The sequence below is a fragment of the Pituophis catenifer genome, unplaced genomic scaffold (assembly GCF_029215685.1).
Source record: "Pituophis catenifer annectens isolate HBS135680 unplaced genomic scaffold, rPitCat1.0.hap2 SCAF_1, whole genome shotgun sequence".
NCBI classification, from domain to species: domain Eukaryota; kingdom Metazoa; phylum Chordata; class Lepidosauria; order Squamata; family Colubridae; genus Pituophis; species Pituophis catenifer.
Genome location: NW_027256881.1, coordinates 81,032,066 through 81,049,580, shown reverse-complemented (window position 1 = coordinate 81,049,580; position 17,515 = coordinate 81,032,066). Strand labels below are relative to the sequence as shown.

Sequence of the window (17,515 nt, the reverse complement as noted above, 5' to 3'; positions counted from 1 at the left end):
TAGTCTATTGTCTGGGTACAAATCATTTTAAGAAATAATAATCAAAGTGTTTACAATAATATTCATTAATATCAATTATATTAATGTTAATAACAATAATAATCATACTATTTGTTTAATCAAGATATTTAATCATATCTTCCTTATATCACTGATCCTTCCAGCCTGTTTCTAGCTCCTGTTTTTGTCAGCTAGCCATTGATAAAATAAGTCCCAAGTCAAAAAATACTCAGTTTCTTTCTTTTCCTTAACTGTAAGTGTTAACTTATCCATTTCTGCACATTCTAATATTTTTCTAATCACATCTTCATCTTTTGGGATCCCTTCACATTTCCATTCTTGTGCAAATACTATTCTCGCTGCAGTCAATACATGTAAAATCAAATATACAATCCCTTTGTTATACTTGTCTGGTAAAATGCCAAACAAAAAGTTTGAACATTAATAATGTGATCAGCTGGAGCAACTGGCAACTGAGAAAGAGACAATGAATGTAAAAGAAAATCCATACGATTATTAGTAAAGATGGTAGTAGTTTCCATAAATATGTGCCTGCTTCAAAAGTGCTTTTTCAAGAGGTGATTGGACTTTCTGTTTTTTTTTTGAAGACATTTCGCTTCTCACCCAAGAAGCTTCTTCAGCTCCATCATCCTTCCATTCCCCACCATCCGGTCAAAGCTGAAGAAGTTTCTTGGATGAGAAGTGAAATGTCTTCAAAGAAAAATCAGAAAGTCCAGTTGCCTCTTGAAAAAACCAGGCCAGGCCTGGATGACTCAGAATTTATATTTATATCCTTTTGTGCCAAAAAATTTTTAATGTGTCCATGTCTGTGTTTACTTTGTTACTTACTTTGTTTACTTTATTAAATATTTTTATTTGTTGACAAATTAAAATAGTAATAGTAATAGTAATAGTAATAGTAATAGTAATAGTAATAGTAATATCCATAGACATGCTTCATCGAAGGAGCTAACAAAGATGCTATTGTCTACCATGTATTTTTTTTATTAAAGGAATAATCCTTTATTAAAGGAAAGAGATAACGTGAAATAGGGTACTTTTAATCTTTTCTAGGAACCTGGGTTGGTCTGCAGACCAGACCAGCATTTCTCAGATTTTTATTTTTATTTAGAAAGAAGCAAAAAGCCCTAAGAGCACTGAGCTCTGATTTTTGGTATTAAACAACAGTTTGACATTTTCTAATTTAATGTTAATGTTTCTAAATGTTAGCTTACTCTGCTTTGTTTTCTCCCCATAAAGAGATAGAAAAGAAACATGAGTTCTGATGAAGAAAGACTTAGTACTTGCAAGCTTTCACATATATTACTTATACTTTTGCAAAAGCAGTCTTCAGTTTACCTGTTGAGTAAAGAAACGTGAGCCAAGAAGTAAATAATAAATAATCAGACAGTGTTTAGCTAAAATGTGAATATTTCCAATAGGTTTTAGAGCTTCTTAGCCTTGTATCTATACGTCTTTCCTGCAAAGTAGGCTTTCTGATGTTTGAATGTTTATTGTTTTTTCTTTAAATTATGGTTGTTAATTTAATTGCATTATAAATTGCATTTTAGTGCTTTGTGAGCCTTTTTTCATTGCCGGCTGTTGATGGAAAAATGAGATAAATAAATACATTACTAAATAATGCACATGGAATGGCTTTGTGTTTATTTTAATTAAAATATTATGTATGTTGGAATATTTTGAAGCTGATCTCAACCCTCAGGAGTGGAGTTACATAATTAATATCAAAATAAAATAAACCAGCACTTAAACTGTCCTATTACAACAATTAGAAAAAACAAAGCAAAACAAAATTAACAAGAAGAGCTATCGTATTAGAGACCCACTCTAAAACACAAGAGAAGGAAAATGCAATCAAAAATATGCTAAGCACAACACCAGACAAAGTTTTAAAATGGCTCCATCGTCATGAAGAAAATAGTAAGTCCCATGTGTCCTTTTGATGATTTCAGAATGCAGGATGAAGCGCTCCATTTATAGAAATATTCTGGAGAAGGGATGGAAACCTTTCTGCTTCTCTTAGAGATGAGCTGGATCCAACAACAAGCTGAACACAAAAGATTGAGATACTGTTCACATTTGAAACACTGACTAGCCAAGGAAATGACGAGAAGGAAATTGTTCCCTTTCTCAGGAAACATGTGGCAATGCAAGATAAGGGAAACCGTTGCTAATTTGAGTATAAAAGCAGGAAATCTGATACACTGATTTCCTTTCATGAAAACAGAACAAGTTTAGGGAATGTGTAACGGTATTTTTGTTTTCCCAAATCAAAATTCTAATATACTCCCCATTTATTCTTAAAATTGCTCTCTTTGTCCATGTTGAATGCTATGGATAAGAACAGCACAAGTCAGGAGAACCTCTGGCCACCCAATTTCTGGAGTAAGTATGCTAGTCGACTTCTTACTTATGCAAACAATGTGGATGAAAATCTTTTTTAAATTGTATGCTCTGAATTCTCTCTGCTATGCAATTATATTGTATCCAGCATAGATTGTGTATTCAGTGTAAATCAGAATATTTTATGGTAAACAAAGCATTTGCAAAGTAGAAAAATATTTTAACAATGCTGGCCCACATTTGAAATAAAGTTTCATTAGCTCGTGCAATGTTGGAGTAATAATAATGACAATAATCATAAACTGAGACAGATATTGGCAAATTACAAGCCTTTTTATTAAGCTCAGTTTGTTTTTAGATATAAATATGTCACTAACCTTCAAGGGACATTTCATGCTGACAGCAAAAAGAGCAGGATTGCTACTTTCCTGTTCATTAGATCTACAGAGGTAAATCCAGTAGAGCAATAGCTTTTTTTTTTTTTGGCCCACAAACTAAAAGCCTAAACTGGAAACTATAAAAATAATGGAATACGTTGAATTGCAATCTTGTTTTTCAAGGCTAGGATGATTCTTAGGCATCCTCATTACTGTTATTGTTTGTCTGCCTTTATCCAACCAGCATGGAGCCTCTGTTTTGTTTTCCAAGTTCCAAGAAGGTATTGTTGTTGTTTGTTTTGGAAAGTATGGCCACATTTCTCTGTTCCTGGGCCCACCTGTTGATTGATTCCAGCTGCTTCATTGCTGTTATACAGTGTTTTGCCTTTTGATGTGCTGGGCAAAGATCAGACAAAAACAGGCAAGGAAGTTATGGGTTGGTGACTACACTGGCCTGTTTTTACCACTCTTGGGTACATGTAAAGAGATGAATTTTTAGATAAGAAGCTAGATGTATAAAGAAGCATGGTCAGTGTATATCCTTTTACTACTAATTTTATAGATTAGTAGTCATTATTAACCACTTCAGATTAATTTTCATTTTGATAGACCAGAATAACAGAGTTGGAAGGGACCTGGGAGTCTTCTAGTCCAACCCCCAGCTCAAGCAGGAAATGCTATACTATTTGATAGGAAACTGAACTGCAGAAAGTCCAAATAATTTACTTCACTGAATATGGGACTTATTATAGCATTGTCTGAAAATCTTGTCACAAATGAGTACAGCCTATTTTGAGATGATAGGTGTGAACCAGAGGTGGGTTTCAGCAGGTTCTGACCAGTTCTGGAGAACCGGTAGTGGAAATTTTGAGTAGTTCGGAGAACTGGTAGTAAAAATTCTGACTGGCCCCGCCCCCATCTATTCTCTGCCTCCTGAGTCCCAGCTGATTGGGAGAAAATGGGGATTTTTCAGTATCCTTCCCCTGGAGTGGGGTGGGAATGGAGATTTTACAGTATCCTTCCCCTGCCATGCCCACCAAGCCATGCCCACCAAGCCATGCCACACCCACCAAGCCACGCCCATAGAACCAGTAGTAAAAATTTTTAAAACCCATCACTGGTGTGAACAGTAGCTATAAAGGGAGATTACGGTCGCAAGTAATGACAGTCGTTAAGAAAGGGACCAAGGGATTGTCTTGCTTAACAAGCTCAATCAGTGTTCTCCCCATAGCAATCATTAAGCAGAGCACATGGTGCTTCCGGGATAGGGAAGGCCCTGGGAAGCCTAGCGCAAGCCTAGGCCTGCACTGCAGCACCTCCTTAGCTTCCCAGAAATAATGTTTTGGAAGCAGACCCAACTGCTCTACTCCTCAGCTTCTCTACACATTACAGAGGCTACCTGATGCTGTCCCAGAAGTGGGCGCCATTTTGGAGTGATGATAATTCATTGCAGATGCTCCTAAAATGGCATCGCCTTCCAGGATGGTACCATGTGGCTTCCATGTAGGAAGATTTTTGGCAGATCAACTGCTTCCCGAAGGAGATCTACAGAAATGGTAAATGACCAAAGTGTGACAGGGGATAGGGAGGAGGTTATGGGTTTCAGAAGGATGGGAAGCAGACCCAAGGCCTGAGGGGAACCAGCAGAGAAGGATGAGGAGAAGATAGTTGTGTGTGTGTGTGTTTACTGCAGCATGCCTAAAGTGAGTCGTAAGGGTAGTTGGATTATCAAATACCCCAATTTTGTTCATGTGACTGCGAGGAACCACAGGGACCATAACTTTGAGCAGGGATTATAAATCCCTTCATTCAGAACCACTGTAATTTTTAACTGTCGCTGAACGAACAGTCATAAATCGAGTACCACCTGTAATGTCTTCTTTGAAAGCATTTCTATGCATCAAGATAATCAGTCATCAAAGAGATGGAAGAAGAGACATTCTACTTAGCATAATATTTGTCAAGCAAAACTGCATCAGGCATTTGGAGGTTGCTAGAAATTCAAACAATGATATGTCAAAGAGCATCAAGAAGAGTTCAGAGTACAGATTGTGGGAGATAATTATCCTGCTCTACCCTGTCCTGCTCATCTCTCACCTGGATATTGCATTCAGTTTTGAACAACCCACTTTTAAAAACATATTGAAAAACTGGATCAGTTCCAGAGAAGGGCTACGAATTTAGCCCCCCCTCCCCCATCCTGTTTGTGTTGAAGGCACCATTTAAGGCACTTCCACGATGAAAGTATTGGCCAATGTCATTCACCATTGGCGGAGGGGATGCCCATGGAGTCTCCTTCCATGTCCACATCAAGGAGCTGGAGGAAATGACAGGAGCTCACCCCACCACACTGTAGCACCTGGGTCTCAAATACGGGCTTGCTAATCTCTAACCCAGGATCTTAACCATGTGATCCACCGCATTTCCCTACCAATGAAACTAGTGAAAGACTAGAAATCAATAGCAATAGCACTTAAACTTATATACAGCTTCACAGTGCTTTACAGCCCTCTCTAAGTGGTTTACAGAGTCAGCATATTGCCCCCAACAATCTGGGTCCTCATTTTACGCACCTTGGAAAGATGGAAGGCTGAATCAACCTTGAGCCTTGTGAGATTTGAACTGCCAAATTGCAGGCATCTGGCAGTCAGCAGAAGTAGCCTGCAGTACTGCATTCTAACCACTGTGCCACTGCGGCTCTTGATGATACCAATAAGATGATACCAATAAGAGGAGGTAGTAAAGAAGATGGGAAGGATAATACTACTACTACAGCCGTACAACAAGGATAAATATACTTAGACATAAAACAATACTGTGAGAATTAGGTGTTCAGCCATATGATGGCATGAAAAGAAAAACTGTCCCTGTGTCTAGTTGTTTTGGCATGCAATGCCCTATAGCAGCATCCCGAGGGGAAGAATTATGTCTGAGGTATGAGGGGGTCTGTAGATATTTTCTCAGCCCTCCTTCTGACCTATGTAATATACAGGTCAGTGGTGAAATCCAAACCGGTTTGCTATCGGTTCGCTGGCCTCACATGCGCGCTGTGCGCCAAACACACACGCTACGTGTGTGCATGCACAGCACACACCAAAAGGAGGCTTGGGAAAATAAGTAGAACAGCGGGGGGGGGGGGGATCAGAAAGATTTCCTGCTTTCTAGCAAAGCTAAACTGCGCTGCACACCTGTCCCCCCCACCCTTGCTGTTCTACTTACTTTCCCAAACCTCCTTTTGGCATGTGCTGTGCGCGTGCCCATGCACAGTATGTTCCATAAGGAGGCTTGGGAAGGTAAGTAGAACAGCAAGGGTGGGGGGGGACAGGTGTGGTGCGCGATTTAGCTTTGCTAGAAAGCAGGATTTCCTGCTTTTTAGTAAAGCTAAACCCCGCTGCACAGCTGATTGTCAGAAATACTGGTTCAAAGGAACCAGTAGCTTTTTTTAACTACTGGTTTGCCTGAACCGATAGCTTTTTTTTTACTACTAGTTTGGCCGAATCGGTAGTTTTTAATCACTGATACAGGTCCTCAATGGAAGGCAGGCTGGCTGCAATTATTTTTTTATGCAGTCCTAACTATCTGTTGGAGTCTGTATCTGTCCCTTTTGATTGGACAAATCAGATAGTTATAGAGGTACAAATGACTGAGTCAATAATTCCTCTGTAGAACTGTATCAGCAGCTCCAAGGACAGTCTGAACTTCCTGAGTTGACTCAGGAAGAACACTGTTTGCTGTTCCCTTTTAATGATGGTTTTAATGTTAGGTGTCTGTTTTAAATCCTAATATCTAATCTCCTGGATATCCTTTTCCATTTTGTCTGAATCTTTCAGAAGAATTAGAGTGGAGGACTAGATGAGACGAGCACTAGAGACAAGTCTGACTACTTGAAAATGAATGAGACTTTTATTTTGCAAGATTCAGAAATTATACTTCTTTAGTCTGTAGATACAGACTAAAATTACATTTGCTGACTCATACAGTATTTGGTTTGCACAAACTATTTCCAAGAACTATTACCAATCCATGCATCTTCTGCTAAATCTGTACATTTGATTTCTGTCTTCTACCTGAATATTTTCACTTCATTTCTGTAAGTTGTCAGGATCATTTTGATTTTACTTCTGTGTTCTAAAATATTAATATTACACTCTATGTGGTTTGGCAGGCAGTGTTTAAATTCTTTGTCCATGTGACTGAACAAAGAAGTTAAACAGTGCCTGCCAAAGTATTTGATGACACCCCATAGAGTGTAAATATTAATATTTTAGAACACAGAAGTAAAATCAAAATGATCCTGACAACTTACAGAAATGAAGTGAAAATATTTAGCTCCACAACCCAGTCTCCCAGATAGAAATGAAAGTAAATCTTATTTCTAATTGCCAAACATACCCATCTCTTCAACATAGTTTATATTGCCACTATATTCGTTCTTCACAGGCCATTTCTTTCAAAGAAAAAGGGGGGAAATGTTTAAAGTATCTGTTGAATGTTATGCCTCAAAGGCATCAATTAAATGCAAGTGGCATTAAAGAACATAAGGACAACTTTTGTTCAAAGTCACAGTAGAATGTCACTGAGTACACACTGTTAAAATTTTTCACTAAGTAATTCAGCTATTCAAATGAAATTAAAAACAATGCATGCACACAAGAGGGTGAGAGAGGTTCCCCCCCCACCTTGTCACAATTCAATCAAGGCTGCCACCTTTGTGTGTACAGGTTTCTGTGTCTTAAAAGCTGTCTATCATGCAGCAATTAAGCAGGAAGTAAGAATGTCTACTTTCTCATTGGATCTGCTTGCTAATTTCACATGCGGAGTGTCTGCTTGCTATATGAAGAGACAGGATTTCTGCAAGATACATTGGGCCACTGATAATTTCCATAACTTTCTGTTGGTCGCATTCAGTTTATAAACTGAAATTTGACTGTTATTGTCAAACATGCATAGAACTTTAGGTAACAGGAATTACCAAAGCTGAAAGATGTGTACAGGAATGCCTACAGGAGATAGAAGAGGGAAAATGCTCACAATTACATTGTAGTTCTTTGCAGATACAAGAGATATTTCGTGGAGGTAGGTTTTAACAGATTAACAGAGTTGGAAGGGACCTTATAGGTCATCTAGTCCAACCCCCCGCTCAAGCAGGAGACCCTACACCATTTCTGACAAATGGCAGTCCAATCTTTTCTTGAAAGTCTCAAGTGATAAAACTCCCACAACTTCCGAAGGCAAGCTGTTCCATTGGTTGATTGTTCTCACTTTCAGAAAGTTCCTCCTCATTTCTAGGTTGAATCTCTCCTTGGTCAGTTTCCATCCATTATCCCTTGTCTGACCTTCAGGTGCTTTGGAAAACAGCTTGACACACTCCTCTCTGTGGCAGCCCCTTAAGTATTGGAACACTGCTTTCATGTCTCCCCTGGTCCTTCTCTTCTCTTCACTAGACTAGCCATGCCCAGTTCATGTAACCGTTCATATGTTTTAGTCTCCAGTCCCCTAATCATCCTGGTTGCTCTCCTCTGCACTTTTTCTAGAGTCTCAACATCTTTTTTGTACTGTGGTGACCAAAACTGGATGCAGTACTCTAGGTGTGGTCTTACTAGGGCTTTATAGAGTGGTATTAGTACCTCACTTGATCTTGATTGTATTCCTCTGCTAATGCAATTTAGGATTTCATTGGCTTTTTTGGCCACTGCACACTGCTGGCTCATATTTAGCTGGTTGTCCAGGTCATGAAGGGGAGGAAGACAATCTCTTCCTGTCCCATTTAGTTCTAACCTACTATGTCAGAACAGTTGTTCAGAAGGTGGAGGAAATTAGGAATGGGTTGAGGAGGAGACAGCTCTGCTTTGCTCTGAATCTCAAATTGCCATAATATTCTGTTCTAGACACACTCAGATTCAGAGCAAGCACGACTAATTCTTCTCTGCTCCGGCACAGCTTATAGTGTCAATAGGAGGGGAGAAAACATGAATCAAAACACTTGCTGAACTCTTCCCAACACCTTTTTGGTCTGGCTGTCAGAAATTAAGAGCTGCTAGGATGCAACAGAAAAGAAGGAAAATGCAGTTATAGGACTGATTGCTTGATTGACTGATTGCATTTTATACTACCAGATTCTAAAGATGACTCCCAACAGTTTACATCAGGAAAATGATGATAACAGTATAAAATCATATACATAATCAAAAATACCATAATGTATGTACTGGTGGCATTGGTGGCCATTCGTTCTCCAAATGTTGCTGCCTAATAACATGGACTATCTGACAGCTGTTGCTATGATGCTGAATAACATCTATTTTATTCTTTTAAAAAAATAATAATTAGTTTTTCAGTTCAAAGGCTTCAGATTCAATGTCTGTTTGGTCAATATTAGCAGCTTCCATCCTATGTCTCATCTGTCAGTTTATGTTAATACCAAAGAAGCATATTAGTGGCAATTAATTGCTTTGGGGCTTATGATGCAATTACATCTCCAATGATGTTGCAATAGAAGTAATGAAGGTAAAACAAGAGAGTGAAATTTGAGGGACAGAGAGTGTGGGGGGGAGAGAATCTGCATCAAATCAGTTTATTTCCCTTTTAGGTAAAGGTAGAATTGTTTTCCATTTTCCCACAATCTGTTCTTCCATTTAAGGGTGTAGATGCTTCCTCGCTCTCTTTGTAAGGAGCCTGGAGCGGTATCATCAGATACTGTGTCTACTGAATGAACCAAATTTTCTGGGTTGACATAACACACAAACCCTAATCTAAACTCAGCAAGCTAAATTAAATCGTGGCTGGTCAGTTTGCAGCTCAGTGTATTGTGCACACTCATGCCCTAGTCTTCTCCCAGTTGGATTACTGCAATGTGCTATAAGTGGGGCTACCCTTAAAGGGTAGCCAGAGGCTGCAAGTGGTGCAGAACGCAGCAGCACAAACAGTATGGTTGCCCCTAGAATTGTGCATGTAACACCTCTGTTACATGAATGCATTGTGTGCCAGTTTGCTTCTAGCTCCAATTCAAGATGTTGGTTATCACCTTTAAAGCCCTTCATGACATGGGAGGATTTCTCAGGTTACCTGAGAAGCCATCTCATCCCAATTTCTCTCACCCAATCAGACAGGGAGAGCATGCTGTGGATCCTATCAGTTGAAGAATTTTGACTGACAGGATGTAGGAAGAGGGTCTTTCCACTGCCCCCACCCTTTGGAACATCTTACCCCCAAAGATGTGGTGAGCCTCTATTCTCCTGGTCTCCTGGAGGAGTATTAAGACCTGGATTTACCAATTAGCATTGGGGATCTAAGAGTATTATACAACTCTGGGGCTGGCTGGTGGCTTCAAGACACTCGCCCCGACTTGTTAAACTTTTACCCTTGTTAATTTCTTAGCTTAGTTTTGCTAAGTTTCCTGGTCACTTAACAGAATAAACCAATATGAAAAAACTCCATAAATATGTACAGGCCATAATTTATACAACTTATTTTATAAATTAATATATTGATTTATATAAATCAATATATTGAAGAAAAAGAACAAAAAAAGAGATATTTATTTTTACTTTTAACTTGTAAATTTGAACCTTGTTTTAAACTCTGTTTTTAACTGTCCGTTTAACTGTGCATTGTTATATTATTTTAGGATGTTGTTTGTAAACTCCCCAGAGTTACTTAGGGGAAGTGGGCAGCGTAGAAATTTGATAAATAATAGATTGCAAAATTTTGAATCTTTTAACTTTAGTTTTTATAGATCAGTGATGGCTGTGTGAGGTCTGGGGAAGGTTATGGCCCCTTCTGCTATGTGATTAATATTCTATTTTGTGATCTTCCACGAGCTGCACTGGCTCCCTATTGGTCTCTGGTCACAATTCAAGGTGCTGGTTATTACCTTTAAAACCCTACATGGCTCCGGGCCAGGGTATCTTCGAGACTGCCTTCTACTGCATAGCTCCCAGCAACCGGTAAGATCCCACAGAGCTGGTCTCTCAGGGTCCCGTCAGCTAAACAATGCCGGCTGGTGGGCCCACGGAGGAGGGCCTTCTCTGTGGCTGCCCCAGCTCTCTGGAACCAGTTACCTCCTGAGGTCCGGACCATCCCCACCCTATTGGCCTTCCGAAAAGCAGTGAAGACCTGGCTCTTCCGGCAGGCCTGGGGCCGTTGATCTCACTGCTGCGATTTGGCAAGATCCAGCCATGAATGGTGTGAATGGGTTTTAATTGTTTTTAATGGTTTAACTTTTAATGTTTTATATATGGTTTTTAAATGCATTGTAAGCCACCTTGAGTCTTCGGAGAAAGGCGGCATACAAGTTGAACAAATAAATAAATAAATAAATAAATAAATAAATAAATAAATAAATAAAATCTTTCCATCATTTAAAACAAAAGCTTCCACAAATCACATGCATTTTAGAAATGAGTTAGAAATACCCATTCGTGCATAACAGTGGTGGGTTTCAAATTTTTTTACTACCGGTTCTGTGAATGTGGCTTGGTGGCCGTGGCATGGATTGGTAGGCATGGCTTGGTGGGCGTGGCAAGGGAAGGATACTGTAAAATCTCCATTCCGTCCTCAATCCAGGGGAAGGTTGCTGCAAAATCCCCACTTCCTCCCAATCAGCTGGGACTTGGGAGACAGAGAATAGAAGGGGGCGGGGCCAGTCAGAATTTTTACTACCAGTTCTCCGAACTACTTAAAAGTTCCACTACCGGTTCTCCAGAACTGGTCAGAACCTGCTGAAACCCACCTCTGACGCATAATAAGAAAAAAACCCAGAGTTTATTTTACAGTTCCACTTTTTAAAATGCATGGCTTTTCACCATGCCTAAAATGGAGGGGGTCTGGGAAAAAACAATAACAATGTTGATCAGATTTATAATGTATTTGCCAAATGTTTCAGCAGGATATTTTGCTGTTGAATTTCCTTGTTATGAAGGGACACCTGAACAGCCTGGCTCCACAGTAAGCTTTGTGCTTGCCAACTTTTGCAAAACTGCTTTTTATTGGTTAGCCGCTCAACAACAGCAGGAAACTGCTACTTCCATCTAATTTAATTTTGTACATAACTGAAAATAATAAATCAAGATCTGTTTGAATACAGACCTCATTTCTAGGAGAGGAACATAGGTCTTGATGATGTTACTGTAATTTTTCTAAGAGCACTAATAGTTTAATGATTACACGCATTAGATACATTTTATTTAGATTGATAACGTACTACACATTAAATGTTATTTTCTAATGATTCTGTTTAAATAACGCAGAAGGAAATGCCTTCTTTTGAATATTGAAAGAAAATATCTTTCTGTGCCTGAGCATTTTAGTAAAAGGTCCTTCAAGACCTAACACAAAATTACAATATATAGTATAAAGACTCACCTTATTCTTAGTTATGTAGAAAATAAGGTGCAATTTGGCTTCCAAAAGTAAGGCAGGCTGCATTACGTTAGGTAGAGCAGCTGGTTCTGAAATAAATCCTTCAGCAACTGCATACAATCAGAAGTTAGCCATTTGTTTTGGGCTGCTATCTAATAGCCATCCAGATTTTTATAGCTGAAATATGGAACCCAACTATAGTGCTAAAGTTGCCCACCAAAAGAGATCTGGCCTGTTTTGGTGGTATGGATAGTATATTGCAAGAGTGTCAAACTGGCGGCCCTTGGGCCAGTTGCGTCACGCGCAGGCCACACCCACCCCTGCTCCACAAAGGGAAAAACATTGCGGAAAGTCACATGACGGCAACATGATGCTGCGAGTTTGACTCCCGTGGTATATTGCTACTCAGGATATTTTCAAATGAATCTCAGTAGACTGAACCATATCAATCTAATGCTTAAGTAACCACTAGATAGCAATAAAAAGAAACCGAAAATTCTGCTTCTTGGTTTCATTAAATGGTCATCTGGATTTGTGCTGTGCAGATATGAAAGCACTAACACTTAAATGGTGTAATTATCTTGTATGATTAGCAGAATTTCATGAGGTAATGAAACACTCTCATTTTCCATTTATAATCTTTCTGTGTTTTTTTCCTTTCCATTGTCACTTCTGTCTTGCTGGAAAAATAAAACAGTTATACAGTACAGTGTCATCAGACTGTTACTGTTGCATTAGGAATGTTAACAAAGAAAACTATTAAATTATTGTCTAAGACAAGATATAACAAGATTCTGAATTACATTAGGAGGCTAAGGGAATAAATTTCTTCCTAATAGTATTTGTTACTATTTCATACAGTACACCTAATTGCTCTATTCAAGCACATTTCCAGTAGAGGGCAGTGTTGTCATAATCATGTCACAGAGAAATGGTTCATTCTCTCATTTTTAGGACTGTATGTAATCCCTGACATTGCAGAGCAAAATTAAGGATCTTGTGGCACATCTTTGTTTTCTTTAAACAGTATTTCTGTAGTAAATTAGCACACCTGATATCTGCAAAGTGAAAGATGAATTCTGCTCATGAGAAGCTTCATCAGCTACAGCCAATATTTTTATTTCCCTTTCAAATTCCCCGGATCCATGATAGTAAACTATCATGCATAAATCCCAAAGGTGCTTTTTCAAGAGGGAACTGGACTTCCTTGTTTTTCTTTGAAGACGTTTCACTTCTCATCCAAGAAGTGGAGAAGCAAAACGTCTTCAAAGAAAAAACAGAAAGTCCAGTTGCCTCTTGAAAAGGACCTTTTCAACCTTTAGGACAACCATGAGCTGTCCTGGATGACTAAGAATCTCCATAGATATCATGCATAAGCTGTGGTGGCGCAGTGGTTAGAGTGCAGTACTGCAGGCTACTTCTGCTGCCTGCCGGCTACCTGCAGTTTGGCAGTTTGAATCCCACCAGGCTCAGGACTGACTCATCCTACCATACCTCTGAGGTGGGTAAAATGAGGACCCAGATTGTTGGGGGGCAATATGCTGACTCTGTAAACTGCTTAGAGAGGGCTGTAAAGCACAGTGAAGCTGTATATAAGTTTAAGTGCTATTGCTATTGCTGTAAGTGATGCATACTGAAGGTACTGAGTTTAAATTCACAATTTTAAATACAAAAGGAACATACTGAGTTTTAAAATGCTATTGCCAATTAGAGTGGATTTAAATTTGTTTGGTTTGATCCAGTGGTGAAATTCAATTTCTTTTACTACTGGTTCTGTGGGCGTGGCTTGGTGGGCGTGTCAGGGGAAAGATACTGCAAAATCCCCATTCCCTCCCCACTCCTGGGAGAAGGATATTGCAAAATCTCCATTCCCACCCCTCTCTAGGGCCAGCCAGAGGTGGTATTTGCCGGTTCTTCGAACTACTCAAAATTTATGCTACCGGTTCTCCAGAACCTGCTGGATTTCACCCCTGGTTTGATCCATGGCTTGGCAGTATACACAAATAGTATGTTTAGTGGATTGATTTATGACCTCATTAAGCTTAATTTTGATTGTAGCCATTTGGTTCCAACAGAACAGTGTTACATTTTCAGACTTAAAACTTTTAAAGAATCACTATTTATTATAGCTTTCCTAAAAATGGACAACAATAGCGCACTGTTCCTAAGGCTACCTTTGTAGAAAGTTTAAAAAAAATGTAATTTCAAATAGTAAGGCAACAAATATTATTGACTAGAAGTGTGTAAAGTAAAAAGAACACCCCACACTGTGGTTCTTTATGATTTTCATTAGCTCCTGTTCATTTCCAGTTGCAATTCAGGATGATAATATTAAATATAAAAGCTCTACATAGCTTCAAATCACAGGAGCTGAAAGAATACAGGCAGTCTTTGACTTACAACAGTTCATTTAGTGACCAAAGTTACAACGGCACTGAAAAATGTGACTTATGATCATTTTGCACAGTTACGACCTGTGTAGCATCCCCATGATCATCTGATCCAGGCGTGTCAAACTGACGGCCCGTGGGCCGGATATGTCACGCACAGGCCACGCCCACCCCAGCTCCACAAAGGGGAAAAATGCCGCGAAACGTCACGTGTTTATATAGATGTTAATATAAATAAACCATCATTTTAAGATAAAGTGTACAAATATCTCATTTTTTGTTCTTTTTCTTCAATATATTGATTTATAAAATAAGGTTTATGGTTTACTTATGGCCTGTACATATTTATAGAGTTTTTTTTTCATGTTCATATATTCTATTAAGTGAAAATTAAAATTAATAGTTCTAGAGTACTGTTTCTCGGAAATTCAGAATTTCTCTCACAATTTCTCAGAATTCCTTAGTCAGCATATTCTCAGGGGTCAGGAGGAATATTGCCTCTTCACCATGTTTTATCCTCCTCCCTTCTTGAGTATATTAAATCTACAAATCTTCCCCTAAACTGGAGCCCTCTAGCTCAGTAGTTCCAAACTTTCTTTTTATGTGATCACTGCAAGATTACTGAAAGCTTTTAAACAACTCCCATCTCACTCATGACACATTTTTCCTCTAAATGGCATCAACAGTTCCCCTAATTTCATGATGATGATGATGATGATGATGATAGATGGATGAAATCTTACAACATTATATCTTGAAAATTTCCAGCTCAAAGCTTGGGGGATAGTCAATTTTTAATATGGCCATTAAACAAAAATTATTTTGGTACCCAGCAGGGTCAAATCCAGGGGTGGGTTCTACTTAACTTTTACTACCGGTTCGCAACGGGAGTGTGCGCATGCGTGCTTCTGCGCATGCGCAGATCGTCCATTATGATGTCCGAGTGGGTGGGCAGAACCTCCCGTCGCTTTTACTACCGGTTCGCAAGAACCGGACCAAACCGGGAACAACCCACCGCTGATCCAATCCTTATGATTTGCCAAAGATTTCAAATTGGCCTGGAAACCTTTGCTCTCTGTATATTGGGATTCTCAGTTAGCATAGCTGTTGTCCAGGGTGGGAAGGAGATCCTTGAACTTTTAGTCTCAATGCTTCTGAAGAGAAATAGGTTGGAGAAATCTGGTCTGTTCATCTGAAAAATCATTTCTTCATGAAAGCTGTACTTACTATTAACTGTGTGCTTTTTGCAAAAATGGCATTTCCCCCCCCATTGACTTTGTGATTCATTGCCTGACCATTGTTTTTCTTTTCTAGATCAAATAATAATAGCATTTTCGGTTTCTATGGTCATTGGACTTGTCATTGGAAGCATAATCTGGGCCCTTTTGACTTGCCTGTCTGGCCGTAGAGCCAGTGCCCACATTTCCCACTGGAGCACCTCATCATCCAGCCGACGTACCAGAGCTGCTCATGGCTGTGTGGCCAGCAGGCCCGGATTCTATCGCAACAGCAGCTGTGAGCGTCGAAGCAATCTCAGCTTAGCCAGCCTCACTTTCCAAAGGCAAGCATCTTTAGACCAGGGTAATTCTTTCCCAAGAAAATCAAGTTTTCGGGCCTCCACATTTCACCCTTTTCTCCAATGCCCTCCACTTCCTGTGGAAACCGAGAGTCAGTTGATTACCCTGGTCCCCACCAGTACCACCACCACACTTACTGGAACTTCCACCAACAGCTTCACTCATCCAGAATTCACTTGGTCAAATAACAGTCTTCGTATCTGCCATTCAACACAAGCTCCACCTCCTGCCTATGACTCTATCATAAAGGCTTTTCCAGACTCTTGACTTCAATTCATGAATCTCAATTCTATGATTTTCTCTGGGCTGTTGAAGATATCTGGGAAGCTTAGTATGGCCGAAAGGAACCACATTGCTGGGACAGGAGGGATCTAGTGAAACCTGAGCAGATGGTGTGGTATCTGGTGTAGATGTTCCTCAACTTTGAAGATCTTTCTCACGATTGTAGCTATGTCTGCAGTATTAATGCGTTTTTATAAATAAATTTGCTTATTAAGCATTGTCTTTCATTTAGACAATACAAAATGGCTTGCCGTACAGACACAAAGCATAAACACAATGGTAAATATCCTGCTATTAATTAGAACATAGCGGCGTTTTCTCTTTTAAAATGGGATTTTAATTTCAAAGCCTTTTCCCTGGGAAAGTGAATTTCCAGACTTGATTTTTCCTGTGACGTGTATATCAGTTACCAATACAGTATATGAATGCAGATTCTTCACTAATTCTTCAGCAGAAATCTAGGTTACTTCATGTATTACTTTTGCAGAACCGAAAGGGTTTTGATTTATGTGTTTAGAAATAATTATGTCAAACCACACCCTGATTAAGGCTGGGGACCAATTCCCACTTCCCTAATGTAAATCTTAGTGAGTCTATACATTTTTGCTTCTGAGGAATTGAGGAACTGCTGTGTTTTACATTACTCCCCCCCCCCCAACCAGTTTGAAAATTGCTGTGAGGTCTTTTTCCACAAAGGAGAAAAGTATTTCAGAGAAACACTGGTATAGCCTGGTTTAGATTCCTGTACATATTCTAGTAATGAGGAAGCTGAGAGGTGTCTCTTTCATTCTGCCCTTTCTCTGGTCGTTTGCATCCGGCAAGACCTTCCGTGCCTCATTTCAATCCACTTTCTGCCCATTTGCAATAGCCTTCAAACATATTTGAAAGCATCATTTTAAAAAACCCAAAGGAATCTTGAGGATGGGGGTAAAAAAGGCAATATGTAAGATTCCTTTCCTATGAGTGATGACTTGGAAATATGCCTCATCATACACTTTAAAATATTTACAGAATAGAATACAGAATAACAGAGTTGGAAGGGACCTTGGAGGTCCTCTAGTCCAATCGCTTGCTTGAGCAGGAGACCTATACCACCTTTTCTTGAAAAGTTCCAGTGATGGAGCATCCAGAACTTCTACAACTTTCTGCTGAATTTGATGGAGCC

General features: G+C 39.4%; 1 protein-coding gene across 1 annotated transcript; it reads left to right on the top strand.

The window, feature by feature from the left end:
- Positions 1-2,256: 2,256 nt before the first annotated feature.
- On the top strand, positions 2,257-16,536 carry MYCT1 (MYC target 1). The gene is made up of 2 exons (XM_070951776.1): positions 2,257-2,406; positions 15,806-16,536. Exons 1-2 carry the CDS (start codon positions 2,343-2,345, stop codon positions 16,333-16,335), a joined length of 594 nt encoding a protein of 197 aa, XP_070807877.1. The 5' UTR covers positions 2,257-2,342; the 3' UTR covers positions 16,336-16,536.
- The last annotated feature ends 979 nt before the right edge of the window (positions 16,537-17,515 follow it).

Coding starts and splice junctions, on each gene's coding strand:
- MYCT1 (XM_070951776.1), top strand. CDS start 2,343: ATGTTGAATGCTATGGATAAGAACAGCACAAGTCAGGAGAACCTCTGG. Junction 2,407..15,805: donor CTGGCCACCCAATTTCTGGA/GTAAGTATGCTA, acceptor TTTCTTTTCTAG/ATCAAATAATAATAGCATTT.